Source organism: Octopus bimaculoides, chromosome 9, assembly GCF_001194135.2.
Source record: "Octopus bimaculoides isolate UCB-OBI-ISO-001 chromosome 9, ASM119413v2, whole genome shotgun sequence".
Taxonomy (NCBI): domain Eukaryota; kingdom Metazoa; phylum Mollusca; class Cephalopoda; order Octopoda; family Octopodidae; genus Octopus; species Octopus bimaculoides.
The window spans coordinates 88,848,950-88,866,264 of NC_068989.1; the positions used below are offsets into that span (position 1 = coordinate 88,848,950).

Below are 17,315 nucleotides of genomic sequence, written 5' to 3' on the forward strand. Positions count from 1 at the left end.
AATGCATATTTCCTTGAACTTTGTTACTAACTTCATGTAAAAACTAGTAAATGTTAAATTGTTTTGTCTTTTGCAGATTGACTGCTTGTTTGTTTTCAGCAGAGATCTCCTAAAATGACTGTTGATTATTACAAAGTACTTGGTGTAAACAACAATGCCACTGATGCTGAAATAAAAAAAGCGTAAGTATTTTTTTTTTCTCGGATTAACCTTAGTAAAAAAAATTTTTTAATGGTTTACATTCATGGTAGAATTTTTTTTACCGAAAGTGCATATCACTCAATTGTTTTCTGTAAAGCTAACTTTACACATATACTGCGATTGCACGTGGCTAAGTGGTTAGGATGTTGGGCTCACAATCAGGAATTTGATTTTTCAGACCAGGCAATGTCTTTGAACAAAGTGCTTCATTTCACATTGATCCAATTTGGTCAACTGGAAATGAATACTGCTCTTATACTGGTGCAGCCTTCTTTCTTCCAACTGTCACTTGATGCTCCATTATGTCAACAGGAGGGTACCTGTTTGACAATTACATAGGCACCTAAAATTTAGTAAATGCTTGGTACATGCTTCCTCACTTGCCAGCGACAGCTATGGTTGTGTGTGTATGTGTGTATAAAGGTACAGCTGTATAATTAAACAGTTCAAAATCATATGGTTTTGTTTCTATAGTCACAGGTTAGCTTTGAGTAAGATATGGTAGACAGAAACTATAAAGTACCTACAATATGTATCTTGTCTTGACATGCAAATTACTTGTGAAGTCACTGTCATAAAAGTAGTGCCATTTGTGTGCATCCTCCAATCATTTCCAGCTATTGAGCTGCTTGTTGTTTGAAGTATAACCTTGCTGGGAAGCAGTTATGGTTGACCTCAGCAAGTTTAGTCTGATTCGTGCAAGCATGGAAAAGCAGACGTTAAAAATGATAATGAGGATTGTGTTTGGTTTGAAGTCCTTTTCAGGTTCCTTGAGACCATTGTTCACCTTGATAGGAATGGCTGGGCAACATGTAATGGTGACAGTGTGGGATGGAAGGAGGTGAGACTAAATCAGAAATGCTGGAGTTCATGTGACACGAGTCGCCAGCTCTGATAAGCAAAGGCCACTATAATAGTTAATAGAAAAGTTGGACAACTTGTCTGTAAACTAGTGGTTGTAGTGATGGACTTTGACAGTTGGTTTGGTCAAGTGACCTTTCTTTGGATGGAACCTAGATTGTGTCCATGAAACATCAGCACGCTTTATAAAATTCTCTGATTAGTAATTGTGAGCCTCCTTGTCTTTACTGTAGCATTTATGAATGAATTTAGTTAATGGAAACCATACAAAGTTTGTCATGAAATTCTGGTGATTTGATGAGCTTGCTTTCTTTACAAGCATGGATATGTGAATATACAATTGTATTGTATAATGCTAACCATGCATATTAATGCATTTCAGCATAATTTCTTCCACACTGAAATTGATACTACATGAAGGTTGTGAAACGGCTGTAATCTTAAAGATGTCACATGGTTAAATGAATATATATTCACTACTTGTACCTCCTAACTCTTTATATACTCCTCATGAAATAATTTCATCAATCAGATCTTCTGGATTTCATCTGCATAGGCGCTCTACATTACTCTTCTTTATATTAGATTACTATACTTCATAAGTGGAGCTTTGTGATAACCACAGAATTCTCTGAATCCATATCTTATACTTTAAATGTGTGTGTGTGTGTAAAGGCATGGCTATATGGTTTGCTTTCCAACTACATGGTTCCAAGTTCAATCCTACTGCATGGTACCTAGAGCAATTGTCTTTTGTTTTCGCCTCCAGCCAGCCAAATCTTTTTGAGTAGATTTGGTAGACAGAAACTGAAAGAAGCCTGTCCTGTGTATATCACTGTCCCCTTCCTTTGACATCACATCATAGTCGTAAATGAGTGTTACCATTATATAAGCACTGTCCTCTGTTGCCAACCTTCTATGAAAACCTGTCTAGTTACGGGGAAATATTACCTTACATCTACCATTCCATGTTCACATGGGCTGGGTGACTATACATGATGATGCTTGCATCTTGTCAAGAGCAGTTGGAAAGTTGTGGATTTTTGATCTTTTCATCTTTTGGGTTTCTTGAGACGCATTGGTACCTCATGGCTTGTATTCTATCTTTTTAATTACTAAAGAACTTCTTAGTATTTGCACTACAACATTTGAAGTTTCCATAAGATTCCAAAACAAACTTTACAAGCTCTGTAATTTCATTGCCTGAGAAGAAAAAAAAACATTCACATGTTTTGACCCCTTGTGTAAAAGCAAGTGGCAATGATCTTTAAGTACAAACTAAAACCGATCTACATGAAGGTTTATTTTAAAATTTACAACTGATTTAGTTCTGCACTGGCTATATGATTTTATCACAACTTTGATTTATGAAAGATCAATACTTGCCACTTTGAAATTTTATAAAGCTTGGAAAATTTAGAATGCCATCTAGGAAGTTGTGTATATCATTGTGTGTTTTTGTATGTATAGAAGTATCGAAATATTCATAATTTCAAGTCCATGTTCCATGCTGGCATGGGTGGAACGGTTCAATAGGATTCAGTGAGCCCAAGAACTGCATCATGCTCCATTGTCTTTGACAAGGTTTCTACAACTGGATGCTCTTTCAAATGCCAATTACTTTACATGTACTGAGTACTTTTTCTTTCTGTGCCACCACCAGTGGTCACCATGCAGTTGAAGATTATGATCCTTAAGGATTCATGGGTTTTTTTTTGGGGTTTTTTCGGTTACTGACCTCAGGCCAAAATGATAACCAAAACTGCAGGTTGCTGCATAGATTTTTGTCTATTTTTCAACTTGTCCCAAGGAAAAAAAGAACATCACGCATGCATGCACATTTGATAATTAAATCTAGCTCTTCACCACCGTGGCTATTGGTTGGGATTATTTACTACCTGGTGACAAGTTGAAATGTGACTGTTGCAGTCAATGTTGTATAGCATTGGTGGACATTGATCCTTCTGAGAAACAGAAACCAATACCTTAATCATGGCCAACACAGAAAGATGATACAATACTATGAAGTAAGGCTACTTGATTACCCAGATAGAAGTTCAGTGTTAATGCAGATAGTGACTACAAGTCACAGCTACTGGTTAACAACAATTCCTAATTTATGATTTTATATAAGTGCATGGAGCTGTAAAAACCATTGGTCAGACAAAATGAAATGTCTAAATTTGTATTTAAAAAAACCCACCTTTGTGATTAACATGTGTAAAAACTGAATTTGAACTTGCAATTTAGTTCACTAAAAAAAATTCAATTGAAATTCTCCTTTAATACAAAAGATTTGGAATTGTGAATTACCAAAAAAGTACACACACCAGAAATTACTTTTTCTAAACATAAACTGTTATTTCAAATGTAGTTTTTAACTTTACAGAAACTTTTTATTGGACATGCATCTTCTCTGCTCAATGAATTTTGGGCTTACATTTAGGATATCCTCAGCTAGTCTTAGGTCTCTTTAAGCAAGCGAGTGTATGTGCAGCATATGTATAGTCTCTTGTAGGTAGGATTTAATCCTTAATCCCATCACTGTTACCCATCATCCCACTGAGGACACTAACTGAATTAATATTTCCAATCCTTTACATTCTTCATTCAGATCTTAGCAGAGCCAACTGTACCTTAATTCTTGATGTTTCTATGGTTTCATATATTTACATATAATCATTTGAATGCTTTTAACAATGAAAGAATAGGGTTCCTTTTTTTTTTTCTTTTTTTTTTTAAGGTTGTTTGTAACATGTGGTTGATTCATTGTTGAATACTTCTTTTTCCAAATAGTTCAGCTGGTTCATAACTTAAAAATTAAAATATATGAATACTAGGGAAGAATAACTTCAATATATTTCTAACTTGTCACTGATAAAAAGTACATTTTCACATTTTTATGGTTTAGGGTAAAAAACAGATCTGACAACCATAAGTTTTGAATTCAAATCCATGGCAGGTGTTTTATTGTATATTTAGTTACATACCTCAGTTCATCTATCACTCAAGAATAGGTATCAGACCATCCAGTAGAGTTACCCGAGACGGATTGCTATCCTATTCAGGAAGCACTCTGACATCTGTTTAGCATTATCAAAATGCCTAAGCACTGACTATGTGATTAACTTGTGATTTTAAAGTAATTTATTCTTACATGTTTCACTTAAACTTTGAAACTTGAGACTTTTTGCTCTCATTGGTTCTCCAATCCTAATTAAGGACTTGAAGTAATGTTTGGATTAGACTTAATTTATGTTAGTTCATTGGATCTAAAAAAATACTACTCATCTTCTGCATTGACTGTTTATAGAAAGAGTATATAAAGGTGCTTATTTACCTTTTACAGCAGTATATAGTGTATAAAAATGGTAACTTTTTACATTAATACATTATATTCTATGAATGAGCACTGGATGGTCATCTATTCCATGACAATGTGGTGGATAAACATAGCTTCTCCATTGATTCCATCGTTAGGAAATTAATTTTAGAAATTGTGCAAATTATGAAATGTCCATCTTGGTCTTTTACCCAGGCTTGCTGTCATCCGTAAGCAAGGCAGGTTTAAGATGCAGGTATGTCTAGATGCAATGGATGACCAGGATTTCGGTATCTTGTGCTCTTTGCATTTCACAATCATCATCGTCGTCGTTTAACGTCTGCTTTCCATGCTAGCATGGGTTGGACGATTTGACTGAGGACTGGTGGACCAGGAGGTGAAAGCAGGCTCCAATCTGATTTGGCAGAGTTTCTACAGCTGGATGCCCTTCCTAATGCCAACCAGGCTGAAACTGCTCTTTTGACCTATTGAACCCAGTGTTTTTGTTCACTCAGTCTGTTGCAATTAATTTCCACGTGCTATATCAGGTGCACCTTAATCCAAAGCCATCGAGAATTTAGGACCCAAAATCTACTCTCACCTAGTTTGCTTATTAAAGTGGTTTTCTGGCTTGGCCACTATACATGCTGTGGCTTCTTGGAGCCATAACTCAGAGTAGAAGACCAAAGATGGACAGAAAAACTTGCTGCTTCTACCAGAGCTGCTATTCCTCTTTTATACACCCACATGAATACTTAATAGTATATAGAAAGGTACTTTTCTATTAAAAAAAAAAAAAAAAAGAAAGAAATATATAGTTTTTGTTCTATGGCTGTTAAATTCTGATCGTCTCTAGAATTTTCTATTCTTGGTAAACCCTTTTGATACCAACCTGCCCAATACCACCCTTGGTGCTGTCCTGTTGAGCCAGGTTTTCTATGGCTTGATGCCCAAAATGTTTTTCATGGAAGACTGAAAATAGCTAACATAGCTTATTTGCAACCATTACATGATGTCGAGTCAAGGACGTCTGTGCATGTACGTGCACACACACAGCTGGCTTTTAGTTTTTGTCTACCAGACCCACTCACAAGGCTTTAGTCAGCCTGGGGCTGTAGACTTGCCCAAGGTGCCATGCAGTGGAGCTGAACTTTCATGATTCAGGAAGCAAGGTGCCTTGCTGTACTCAACACTTGTCCACCACAAAAGATTTGATATCCTAAAATCAGCTCGATAATGCTTGTCCCTGAGGAGCCCTGTCATTGTCATCCCATCCACCCACACCCCAATACATTTCATCCCCTGAGAGCAGAATATGCACATGCTACACCCACCACCACTGTACGTCTTTTTCAGTTATGGATTAAGTTAATTTGAAATAAAATATTGGCAGTAATTTTTAAAACGGTGCTTTTGAGAACAGAAATTTTATTTTATGACATTTTTATTGCAAGGAGTTCTTTGTTTATAATTTAGTCTTTCATTCCCAATGTCATATAAGATAAAGTTGGGATGGAATATGTGACAAACCATTTAACTAAAGAGAAAACTCTGCTCTTGTTTGTTAGATAATGTGTGGAGTTAAGGCCTGTAAATGAATAGAGCCTCTTACTTTGATTGAGATAGAAACTAAATCTCTTTCAAATGACAGCCTATCATTTGAAAAATGAATGCATATTGGATAAGTCTTCTCTCCATTCAGCATCATTGCTGGTATGAGTTGGATGTTTTGACAGGAGCTGTCAAGTCTGGGAGCAACACCAGGTTCGATTGTCTGTTTTAGCATTGTTTCTACAGCTGGGTGCCCTTCTTAACACCAACCACTTTACAAAGTATGTTGGGTGTTTTTTTTTTTTATGAGGCACTAGCACATTTTTTTTTGGTTGATTCATTCAACTAAAAAAATTCTTCTCGGAGGTGCCCCAGCATGGCCACAACCTGAACTGAAACCAGTAAAAGAAAATTTATAGCAGCCTCTGTCTTTCTGCAGTTGTTTAAGAACATCAACTGGTGATTATATATCTAATGTTTGAAATGTTAATATATTTGCAGCTATCGGAAACTTGCTTTAAAATGGCATCCAGACAAAAATCCTGACAGAAAAGATGAAGCTGAAAGAAAATTCAAAGAAATATCTCAAGCCTATGAAGTACTTTCTGACAGTAAGTACTCCTTCTTTTTCATGCCATTTCTATCACATTTTGTATCTCTCTCGCTCTCTCTTTCTCTCTATGTACATTTGAGTTTATAAATGAGTATCATTTCACCTTTTTAACATCAATGTTAGGTGCGGTGCATCCCTCTCCTCCTCCTCCAAAGGTGGTGTTTTTATATTGAAATGTAAACCTCAAAAGAATATTTCAGTATTTTCAATTCTCTATTCTCCGTTCTGAAACCTGTCAATGCTGCTTTCAAAATTTTAGATGGTTTTGAAGCTTATTAAGTCTCGGGTTTGAGGAGTATTTAAAACATGGTATCGATATTAAAATTGAGAGAATTTAATGGAATAAAATCAGTAACTGGATGGAGATAATAATCAGCTCCAGTTTTTGCAGAGCCAATTGGGTGAAGACCAATTCTTTAAGTACAGGTGTTCAGTTGCTGATTAGCCAGTAATTTCTTTATAATTGGTTTATAGTATATTATTTTTATCACCTGGTTAACCCAAAGATCATGGTAGTCAAAATTTTACAATATGCTGATCTTTGTTTACCCATAGGTTAAAAAACAGAATATCCAAATATAGAACTGACAAAATTGTGGAGTAACATTTATATAGGTTGTCTTGAATATTTATTACCCAACAAAGTTAGACATAACATCTACAAGAAATGAGGCAAAAATCCACAATCAACTTGAGTGTGTGTCTATCCAGTTCTTTCTGGTTTCATGTGGCTTGTCTCTATTGTTCTTTATCCAGTCATTTGAAAATTTGTTTTTTCTGTCTGTCTGTCCCTACAGGTTCTTTACTTTGTCTTTACACTAATTTTTTTGTAAATGGTAAGCTGTTGCTTTGTTTTGGACTAACAGCCTACCATTTCTATAAATTTGCTCTAGAATTGTTCAAACCTACTTCCTCATCCCTACTATCTTAACTCACCAACCCCATTCTAAAACTTTGTTTAATCCATTCATAATTTTCTAACCAAGCACATTTTGCAGAAGTTCAAACTGAATACCAAACATCAGCCTTCTGACTTTAAAAGGATCTCTGCTTTTCTTTATATTTCTTTATACAGTTAACTTAGAATATTGGGTTATGTATCATTCACAATTTAAAATTTCTCCAGGATGCTTCTCAGTAAAAAAAAAAAGAAAAGAAAAAATGAATTTTATTTAAATAAAATGTATCTACTACTTTCATAGGAGCTGAGGGCCATTATGGAAGATGGAGACAAATGGGTAAAACGTGTGGAAACAGTAGGGGCATCCTGAGGGATGACCTAGATAGATACTGGTCTAATTTTAAACAATTCTTTGTCATTATATATGAAAGTGATGAGGTAGTTGAATAGAATGCCTTGTATTTAATTACAGCTTGCCATCCTAAGCTCAGATTCTACCAATATTGACATTGCTTTTTATTTATTTTAGATCAATTAGATCTAATATATTTCTCCACTTTGTGTCAAACTTGCAAATGATTGTTTCAGCATAGTGAGTTCTTACCAAGCTAACCTCAGTCATTTGTTAAAGTTAACTAAGCTCTTACACTGTTCATGAGAAAGGCCTAATTGTCAGAGGATATCATTTCTGTCACAAGAAAATTTGGTCATTTGCTTAACTGACAGTTATTTTCGCAAGTAGAACTGACAGGCAAGATACTCCAATTTTCACCCAGCCCAAATCTCACTTGAGTTGATTTTTGTTTTGCATCTTGCTCAACATTGAATTGGATTACAGAATATTTCTACTACCAAATTGATCAGTCAACCATCCTCAGAAATTTAAGGCCATCTGCCAATATACAAAATAAGGGTTGAGAGGTAAATATAGTTGGATACCAGGCTAAATGCTTTGTGTTAAGTATATTCCTCTACAGACTAATTTTACATGGTTTCTTTTTGGTTCTCGCGTAAGTACCAGTAATATAATTTGACTCACTTGTATTAAATTTGACATTATTGCTGGTAGAAATAAAATTCAAAATAACTAATAGTTTAGCTTGTGAGGGCAGCTTGAAATAGATTTGTGCAATAATTGTGTAGGTTAATTCTAGAAATTTTGACATACATGGTTTTTATTTTATATCGACCAATGTGAAGTGTTTGTGTGTGTGTTCCCTATTGTATGATACAGATAGCTGGTTTAACTCCTTACCATATTTTATTTACATATGGCTGGGGTTTTTTTCAACCTTTTCTACGTCTATAACATTCATGTCTATAACTATCTCTAAGCTCTCATGGCTTTTATTTTTCAGAACAAAAGAGAGATGTCTACGATCGCTATGGACTTGAAGGCCTCACAGGAATGCACACCGATGGTCACCCTGGTTCTGGATTTGAATTTAGCTTTGGTTACCCTGCTTTCCACTTTAGGGATCCTGAAGAAGTGTTTAGGGAATTCTTTGGAGGAAGAGATCCTTTCGCAGAATTCTTCTCAGGTATGGTAGGGGAAATAACCCACGATTTTCTTCCTGGTGTCACCTGAATCGATCCCAACCTTTTGTATAACTTTGAATCCTTTTTCCCGTCAATCAATTACATAATTGTCCTGTTGTGTACATTCAAGTCACATAGAGGTCTTATGAAATAGAAATCCTTTCAGCATGTTGACAACTCTGCTGCATAAATTTTCTTTTCAAAGAACTGTTAAGCTTAAGTTACATCATTCTGCTCCCATTTGGCCTTGATCAAGCCAATGTCTTTAGTACTGCACTATCTAATCTATCTTAAGACAATATGTTGCATTTTGAAGATTGATTTAGCATCTATATCTAGCAGGTTATGTAACCATATAGAAACTATTTTATTGACTCGATTTTTTTTTATTTTATTTTTTTATTATTATTAGGTTGGCACTCGTGATGTAAGACTAGCTTTTTCATGCTGCTAAAGTTATTTCTGATTATTTTCATTTAAGCAAATAGGATTGTCTTGACAATTTGATATTCCTGTTTTGAATCCATTACATATCAGAATTGAAGTGAGAAAAAATTTAATGCAAACATGAATTATACATTTCAAAATTCTTTGAAAGATCTTCTCCTTGCATGCCAGCTTAAGTAAATATCTTAACTGCCAAAGTCTTGGTGATACAGTCCTATTTATATAAGTGTCATGAAGGTGTACAATTCATTAAAAAGTGAATGTTTGATTAGCTTGCAGTGTTATGCTCCAATACTGTTGTAAAACTTGCAATAGACTGCTGCCTTATCCAGGACAAGGCTGTCTCGTAACTGTTTACTGCTATGAAAACTGGAATATGCTCTTGGTAGCTATGGTGGATAAGAGATTTTTTTTTTTTTTATAAAGCTTTTGGCTACAAATACATTTTGCTGTATTTCTATGGAGTATGCCATTCTAGAATTTCTGCTCTTTTTACTAAGCTTATTTCCTAAAGTTTCATAAACTTGTCGATTTGCCTGTCTTTTTTTTTTTTAATATCTCTCTCTCTCTCTCTCTATATATATATATATATATATATATATATATATATATATATATATATATATATATATATGTATATACATACACACACACACAAAGTATTCTGCATGTTTTTTCTCCTATGATGAAAATGGCATCCTTCATTCACAATGAAGAGGTTCTAGTTAGATGAGTCTTTTGGTAGGAATTTGTAAGAATACTGCTTGTTGTGGTTAGGTTGTTCACGTCTCAACGAAGCCACTCATTGCTTTCATGTGTTCATTTCAACCTCACCCGACCTGCTACAAAGCCAGCGGTTGACTTCACCACCATATTCAACAGTAACAACTTACTGACCAAAAGCCTGCTACTAATATCAATAAATTCAGAAAGTGTCAGTGGATCATAGTATTATTCTATTGGTTCTAGGCGGTCGAACATGCAGAATTCAACCAAACGATAGAATGTTTCAACATTCTTTTCCAGGCTTTCCTAGTCCATCCCTTTTTGACCCATTCCTTGATGAGTCTGTCTTCAATGCTGGCCCAAGGTAAGTTGAGAATTTTTTATTATTGTTAGCAGACAAAGCACTGGGATGGGTAAATTCTCTCTTCAGTTAATGAAACTAGAATCTGCTTCACCTGCAGATTGTTGGTGTTTTTTTTTCTTCTTCCCCTTCTCTCAATGTCTTGCATGATATTTTTGCACTCGAACTTCCAACTACTGCTCATTCATTAATACCAAATAACAATTTATTAAAATATTTTGAAACTGTTTTTTGAGATGTGCAAACAGGTTGGTTGTTTTTGTTAACTTTAAAACACCATACCAAGTAAATAGTTGGCCTCTTAAACTTCCACATTATATAAGAGACACTAAATCATTAATTAGAAGAAATTAGATGTCCAGCCTCTGTTGTTCGCTTGATTTCTAACTGGGATCATCTTGGTATTGATGTTGCAAATTTGTATCTACTCTCCTTGAAATTAATAGAATTATTTTAACTAATTCTCTGCACTATTGATTGTGCAATGAAAACCATTGTTTCCAATATAAAAATGTATAATTCATACATGTTTATTTAATTTTTATATATTAAATATTCTCACTTAACCAAGAACATACTCTCCAGTTTGCACATCTAGAATATATTTTCATTTTTCATTAAACTTCTTATTGTGTTGATTTCTCGTTTACTTCTTTTAAATGTTCATCTTATTTGTTCACCTGCCTGTTACAGAAGTTAATGTAATTTGACTTGGTAGAAGATTCAGTTTTAGGAGTGCAATGTTCGAAGAAAAACTAAAATTTTGATTCAAACCTGATGGTTGTTTCTTGTGTAGCCACAGTATCTGTGTCTCTGTTTATAGTGAATTAATTCATTAACATTTGGAAGAACAGCTCAATAATATCTATTCTGAGGATATGTGATGAAATTTTCTTTGCAACCACACGGTTTCTGTTTTGAACCCACTATGTGGTATCTCATGCAAGTAATAACAAAAGCTTTGTGAATGAAATTTGGCAGATAAAATCTTTTTTTGGAACCCATTAGATGTGAATCAGCATAGAATGACTTAAATTGCTGGATTGAAAAATGTTAACTAGTATCGTCCATTACCCATTTTACATCTTGAATCTCACTGTTTACATCTGACATCTCAATATGAAATGTAACAAAAATCAGTGCTGGTTATAATTTCTATAGAATATCTGTAGAAATAATCTTAACAAAATAATGTGAAGAGCACTGCTAACAGAAGTAGAACATGGTATGGACTTATAGAAACATTTAGTATACTTTATAGTATAGTTTGGTTTCATAACGAAATACCACTTACCTACAAATCATTAGTATTTACATACCAGCTTCCAGGAATGCATTTAATATTTGAATTGATATATCCAATAACTTTACATTGCTATGTGTGGTGGCTATTTAAGCAATCTGTTCGAGAATGATTAAGGGTCAGATGGGTGCTGATGAAGAGGCAAAACCCCATTGCAAAATATGGCATATACACCCATTGTCCATTTTTAATCTTCAGTCAGATTGTTTACATCTGATATCTTGTATATGAAATGTTATAGCAAAAATCGGTGCTGGCTATAATTTCTTAACCTTAACAAAATAGTTCTGTTTGTCCCTTATGTAATCAGAAAACAATTGCCAAAAGTACTGGGGTCAGCAAAGATGTTTTAAAGATGCTACCTCAGCATGGCTGCATTCCAATGAGTGAAGCTTGAATTTTCAAATGGCTCTACTAAGTAACAGTATTAGTAGCAGTATTTTAATAGCAAATAGTTGACGTTTGACTCAACTCAATAAGGCTACCATTTAAAATATAGTAATAACTTTTCTGTTAGTGTGTGACCACAGATATGGGATGCTTAGTAAGATTACTGCAACCAGTCATCATCATCATCATCATCATCATCGTTTAACGTCCGCTTTCCATGCTAGCATGGGTTGGACGATTTGACTGAGGACTGGTGAACCAGATGGCTGCACCAGGCTCCAATCTGATCTGGCAGAGTTTCTACAGCTGGATGCCCTTTCTAACGCCAACCACTCCGAGAGTGTAGTGGGTGATTTTTTTTTCAAATATTAACATCTGTCCGGATGTACAAGTGTAGCTTATCCAATTAAATTCATTAATCAGCATTTAGTCAAGGATTTTTTAAATTACATGGACATGTTGCCATATTTATAGCAAAGTTATGAAATTGATGGCTTTCAAAAGCAATAGGCTAAATATGGTTTCATTCTGTGAGAGTGAGGGTTTGATTTTACAGAGACTTTAGTGCAGCATTGCAGAATCCTAATTTTATAATTCAGAAATATTTTTAGTTTTAGAATACATTACTTTTAAACTTGAATTTCGGGTTAACATCAAATTTGTTTTTTTAAATTTTATAATTGCTCTTAGAAAGCTTGTTTCATTTAATCCAGTTGTAATCTAATTATCTCATTAATGTCTTATATAGTATGTTTTTTTTTAGTTTAATTATAGTTTCCACCCACCCATTTATACAATATTCCTTATTCAGAAATCACATTAAGAGCAGCATTTATTTCAAGTTCTATCAACATTCTATCCTATTGCTTTTACTCTATTATACATCCAGTCTATTGCACCATGTTTTTTTTTCTTACCTACCTACAAATTATTCACCTTCGCCTATCCATACCCTTCTTTGGTCAGAGAAAATAACAATCCTAGATTTAAGATTGACAAATGTTCTCTGCAACACACCCGTTCTCCTCACTCACTCATACACTATGCACCTTGCTTTGAGGTTTGCACAGTCTGCTTTTTAGATTGTCACTCATTTTTGGGAAGCATAAGTTTAGCTATTTCCTGAAATTTGGTGCATACGTTTAACTTTTCAGAAGCACTGTTTATTAATGCAATTTTTATGTTAATGATGCAAGCAGTGTAATTCTTTAACTTATTCTGGTTGTGGCTTTTTAAAACCATACAGAAAATGGTCAATTTTAACTTTATTATATTCTTCTGAATTTAATAAAACTTTCTTTTCTCATTGTTATGAACTGTCTTCATTTTAGTTTTCATTTATTTTACAATCTCATTGAATCTTTTATGAAACTGGAGATTGTCTTGTATTTAGTTTTAGATTTCATTTATTTTACAATCTCATCGAATCTTCTATGAAACTGGAGATTGCCCTGATTTTAGTAATTAAGACTGTTTAGGTGCTCAACTACTTTAGAAACATTTTGACACTATTCTTTTATTTTCTGTGATTTTATCTGTATTGTTTGCTGGTATTTCTAAAGGACTAATACTTCAAATATTAGAACTGCAATTTGTTTGCAAAATTAATGCAGAAATGAACTGTTCACATTTTGTTATAGTTGTGTAACTTTAAATGTTTTTAGTTCTCCATTGTCTTAAGTGCCTTACCATTTTCACTTGTTACTTTTGTTCAGTTTCTGCTTACTCTGTCTAGTGTAGGGTGTGTGTCTGTCTGAGCACTGTTTTTTTCCTTTTCACACATTTAACATTTCTAACATTAACATTTCTATGTTGCATGTTGTTTAATTATCCACTGGTATCTGTTTGCCACCACCCACCCACCCCACATCTTTCAAAGATGTTCACTTTGATATTATTTTGTTTCAATATTGCTCAGCTAGCTGAAACATCTATCAGTTGTTGATTTCATACACTATTACATGTATTGCCATTCTGAGCTGTGATCGAGTAATTCATATCTGATGCTAACAACAGAGCACTGTTCTAATCATTCCCACAAACCTTTGCTCAAAGTTAGCTGTCCATCTCTAATCATGGATACCAGTGGACTGGGTTTTGGGGTTGGTTACCTGGTGTTTCTTTCCATCACAAGCATGGTTGTCTTTGCACCCTTTCTCTGTGACCTACAACTTGGGGGTCACTCTCATATTGGCTGAATCCTTTCTGCCCACTGAAAGCCCGAGTATGTTTTCAGTCGAAGGCGACACCACAATAGACGTCACAGAATGGAGCAACAACAACAGCAGGGAGTCAGCCGCAGACAACGATCACCATTTGGATTTGCACCGTTTGGTTTGGGCATACCTTCTTTCTTTGATGACCCATTTGAATTGGCACCAGCAGGGTAACTAAATGTTTCTTTCATTTTTCTGGCTTTCAAAATTACCTGCAATTGTTTTTGATTGATTTGATAATGCCTGCTTTTCACTTTGGCATGACAGTTTTTACAACAACAAGCAACTGACATCTTTCTCATCTCCTCAAACAATTAGTTGAGATATACAAACCGCTAAATCATTCTGGTAACTATATTTAATATAGTTTAATAATGTACCTTGTGTAAAAAAAAAATTACCTGCAAGATGTGTGGCGCTTATTAATATGTAGGTCTACTGTCAGAAAAAAAAACGTCTAGCACTGCCAACTGCTTTTCTTATTTGCATCTGTTGAACAAGATGCCATGTTTGGCATATAAGACCCTTTATTTCCAAAACATTGCCTCAAAAAAAAAAAAATCACCTTGGGTCCTATATGTGAAGTTGGGCCTATATTATATGCTTTAATGCATAAAGAACTTTTTTCCTATATAGGCATTGCCAAAATTGGGGTGCATCTTTTATGTCATCAAATACAGATTTTTACATTTGTTTGGTTGATAGTATGAAACACCAAAATTTTTTGTTAAATGGATTCTGCAAATGTTTACAACCACCTTTTCTTTGCTAACAATTTAGTAAATATACAAATATACCCCTTTGCAAAAGAGGGTTCTAGATCAAAAATATTTCTTTTTAATGGTCAGTGAATTTTAAGAGTGAATTATATTAATACTATGTGGAAAAGAATACAAGTTGAAATTATTACTGGTATGCAAACTTGGCTTGCCAAAAATGAACCACCATTGATATTGGTTGGTGGTGGTGGTGGTGGAATTCCATCTTATTACTTTCTTGCCCCCTACAACTCTTTACTGTCTCTAGTTTATCAAGCACTAACATGTCTGATACAGTATATAGTATCTCAGAAATTTACAACAGCCAATTGTTCAGGGATATCTTTCTCCCTAAACAAGTTCAATATCAGTTTTGTTAACCAAACAATTGTTGAATTTTAATATTTGATGGTCTCAACCTAAAATGGAACTTCCATAAGTAGATTCTTTCTACACCTTATTTCATAAAAGATATTCACTAAAATATAGCTGAAAACTAAATTATTAGCAATTTTCAAGATTAATTACCAAAAAATATAGGAGATGGTTTGTTTGGCATTGGCTTTTAATCAAAGGCTGCTTGAATGGCTTTTGCTTCAACAACTCTCTTCCAATACTAACTAAAATGTGGTTTGTTGATGTCATGAATATATTGTTTCTCCAAAGAATGATTGCATCTGCTCAGTTCTACTAATCCTATAAAACTAGTTTAAGTTATGTTATTGAAACTAAAACCACAGTTTTCTGAAGTTATTTTTCTTTTTAGGGTTGATAGACTCTAGTTTAAGATTTCTCTTTATTTTATAAACAAAGTTGTCTATAGTTGTGTTTGAACATTGAATTATAGTTCAAGAAGACTAATTTACCATAAGGCCTTTATTCTAGCTCTGCAGTTTGTTCCACTGCAATATCTTTGGGAAATCTTGTCTACTGAAGCCTTCTAGTTATCTTCAATCCCTGAACATTGGTATTGGGTGCTAGGGCTCAGAGCCGATCACCTGGTGTCTCTGGCATATAGGTGACTGAGAACAACAACATTCTCCTACCTGAATGAGATTCTAATCTCATTCAGGCAGTTACTCATTTACAGTTGAGTGTTATAGAACTTTGTAAAATGAAATGTGCTCAAGAACACAATTTGCCACCTGGTCCAGGAATTGAAACCACAATCTTGCAATTGTGAGTGCAACACTGTAACTACTTGGTCACAGGCCTTTACCTTTAATGTATGAGGTGAAGGGAATATGCCACGGTGAGTCCTCTAACCTTGTGTATCCTGAGGAAATCAACCTGCTACTTTTGCAGTAGTCGCTGCTTCAGGTAGTAAATTCTTCAAACCCTGCAGCACTTAATTTACAATCTGAAAGTTGCCCATTCCACAGACATAACACAGTGCTGGTCACTGCTAATATCTGATTAAATGATAGCTCTTATCTTTCCCAGAGGTGTTAGAGTAAATAAAACTTTTTAAGATCCTTTCAATAACAATGTGAAACACCTTCTTTTAAGCTGTTCATATTGAAGTTATAATTTTATATTGTAGTTTTACATAAAATCTTTTATGTTCCAAAACCCAGTTTAATATAGCAATGAAGAAAAAAGGCTAATTATTTTACAAAATCCAAAATTACTTTTTTATCAATTGGAACTTGGGCAATATATTTCATTAGAAATATAAATCGCAAAGCAAGCATAATTAGAAGTACTAGCATTTAATGATTCTTGATTTATAATTATGGATTTTGAACTGAGTGAATTTGACTGACCTACTGGTGGTTACTATGTTGTATTTACAAATTGCCAGACCTGATCTTTTCTGATCCATAAGAAAGATCCCCATGGGTCTGGCTCTCAACTGCTACTATATGTAGTGTTGATTTACCACCTGTATTTCCTATTTAAGTCTACTGGACATATTTTGACCCAAAAAATAAAACATGCTGCTAGTGACAGACACAAACTAAAAACCTATCAGCTGGGTGTGAGGCATTTTAACTTGTTTGTGCATTGGAGTATGTGATTAACATCCATATTGATATGATTTTTTCCAAGTGCATGTCTATAGCCTCCAGACCATAACTTTTCATTTCAAATATCCATATCATATAGGAAATCTTTTTTTTTTT

At 34.3% G+C, this 17,315-nt stretch overlaps 1 protein-coding gene across 7 annotated transcripts in view; it reads left to right on the plus strand.

Annotated features, from left to right (window-relative positions):
* LOC106872451 (dnaJ homolog subfamily B member 6) overlaps positions 1–17,315 on the plus strand; it is a 52,640-nt gene that overhangs the window by 26,349 nt on the left and 8,976 nt on the right. For 4 of the 7 annotated variants that reach the window (XM_014919454.2, XM_014919456.2, XM_014919455.1 and 1 more), the window contains exons 2-6: positions 77–182; positions 6,437–6,546; positions 8,808–8,990; positions 10,405–10,525; positions 14,452–14,601. In XM_014919454.2, coding sequence (XP_014774940.1) covers positions 115–182; positions 6,437–6,546; positions 8,808–8,990; positions 10,405–10,525; positions 14,452–14,601 — 632 coding nt within the window. In that variant the 5' untranslated portion in view covers positions 77–114. The remainder of the gene's footprint in view (positions 1–76; positions 183–6,436; positions 6,547–8,807; positions 8,991–10,404; positions 10,526–14,451; positions 14,602–17,315) is intronic. The other 3 variants (XM_014919457.2, XM_014919458.2, XM_014919459.2) reach the window with 3 other exon arrangements.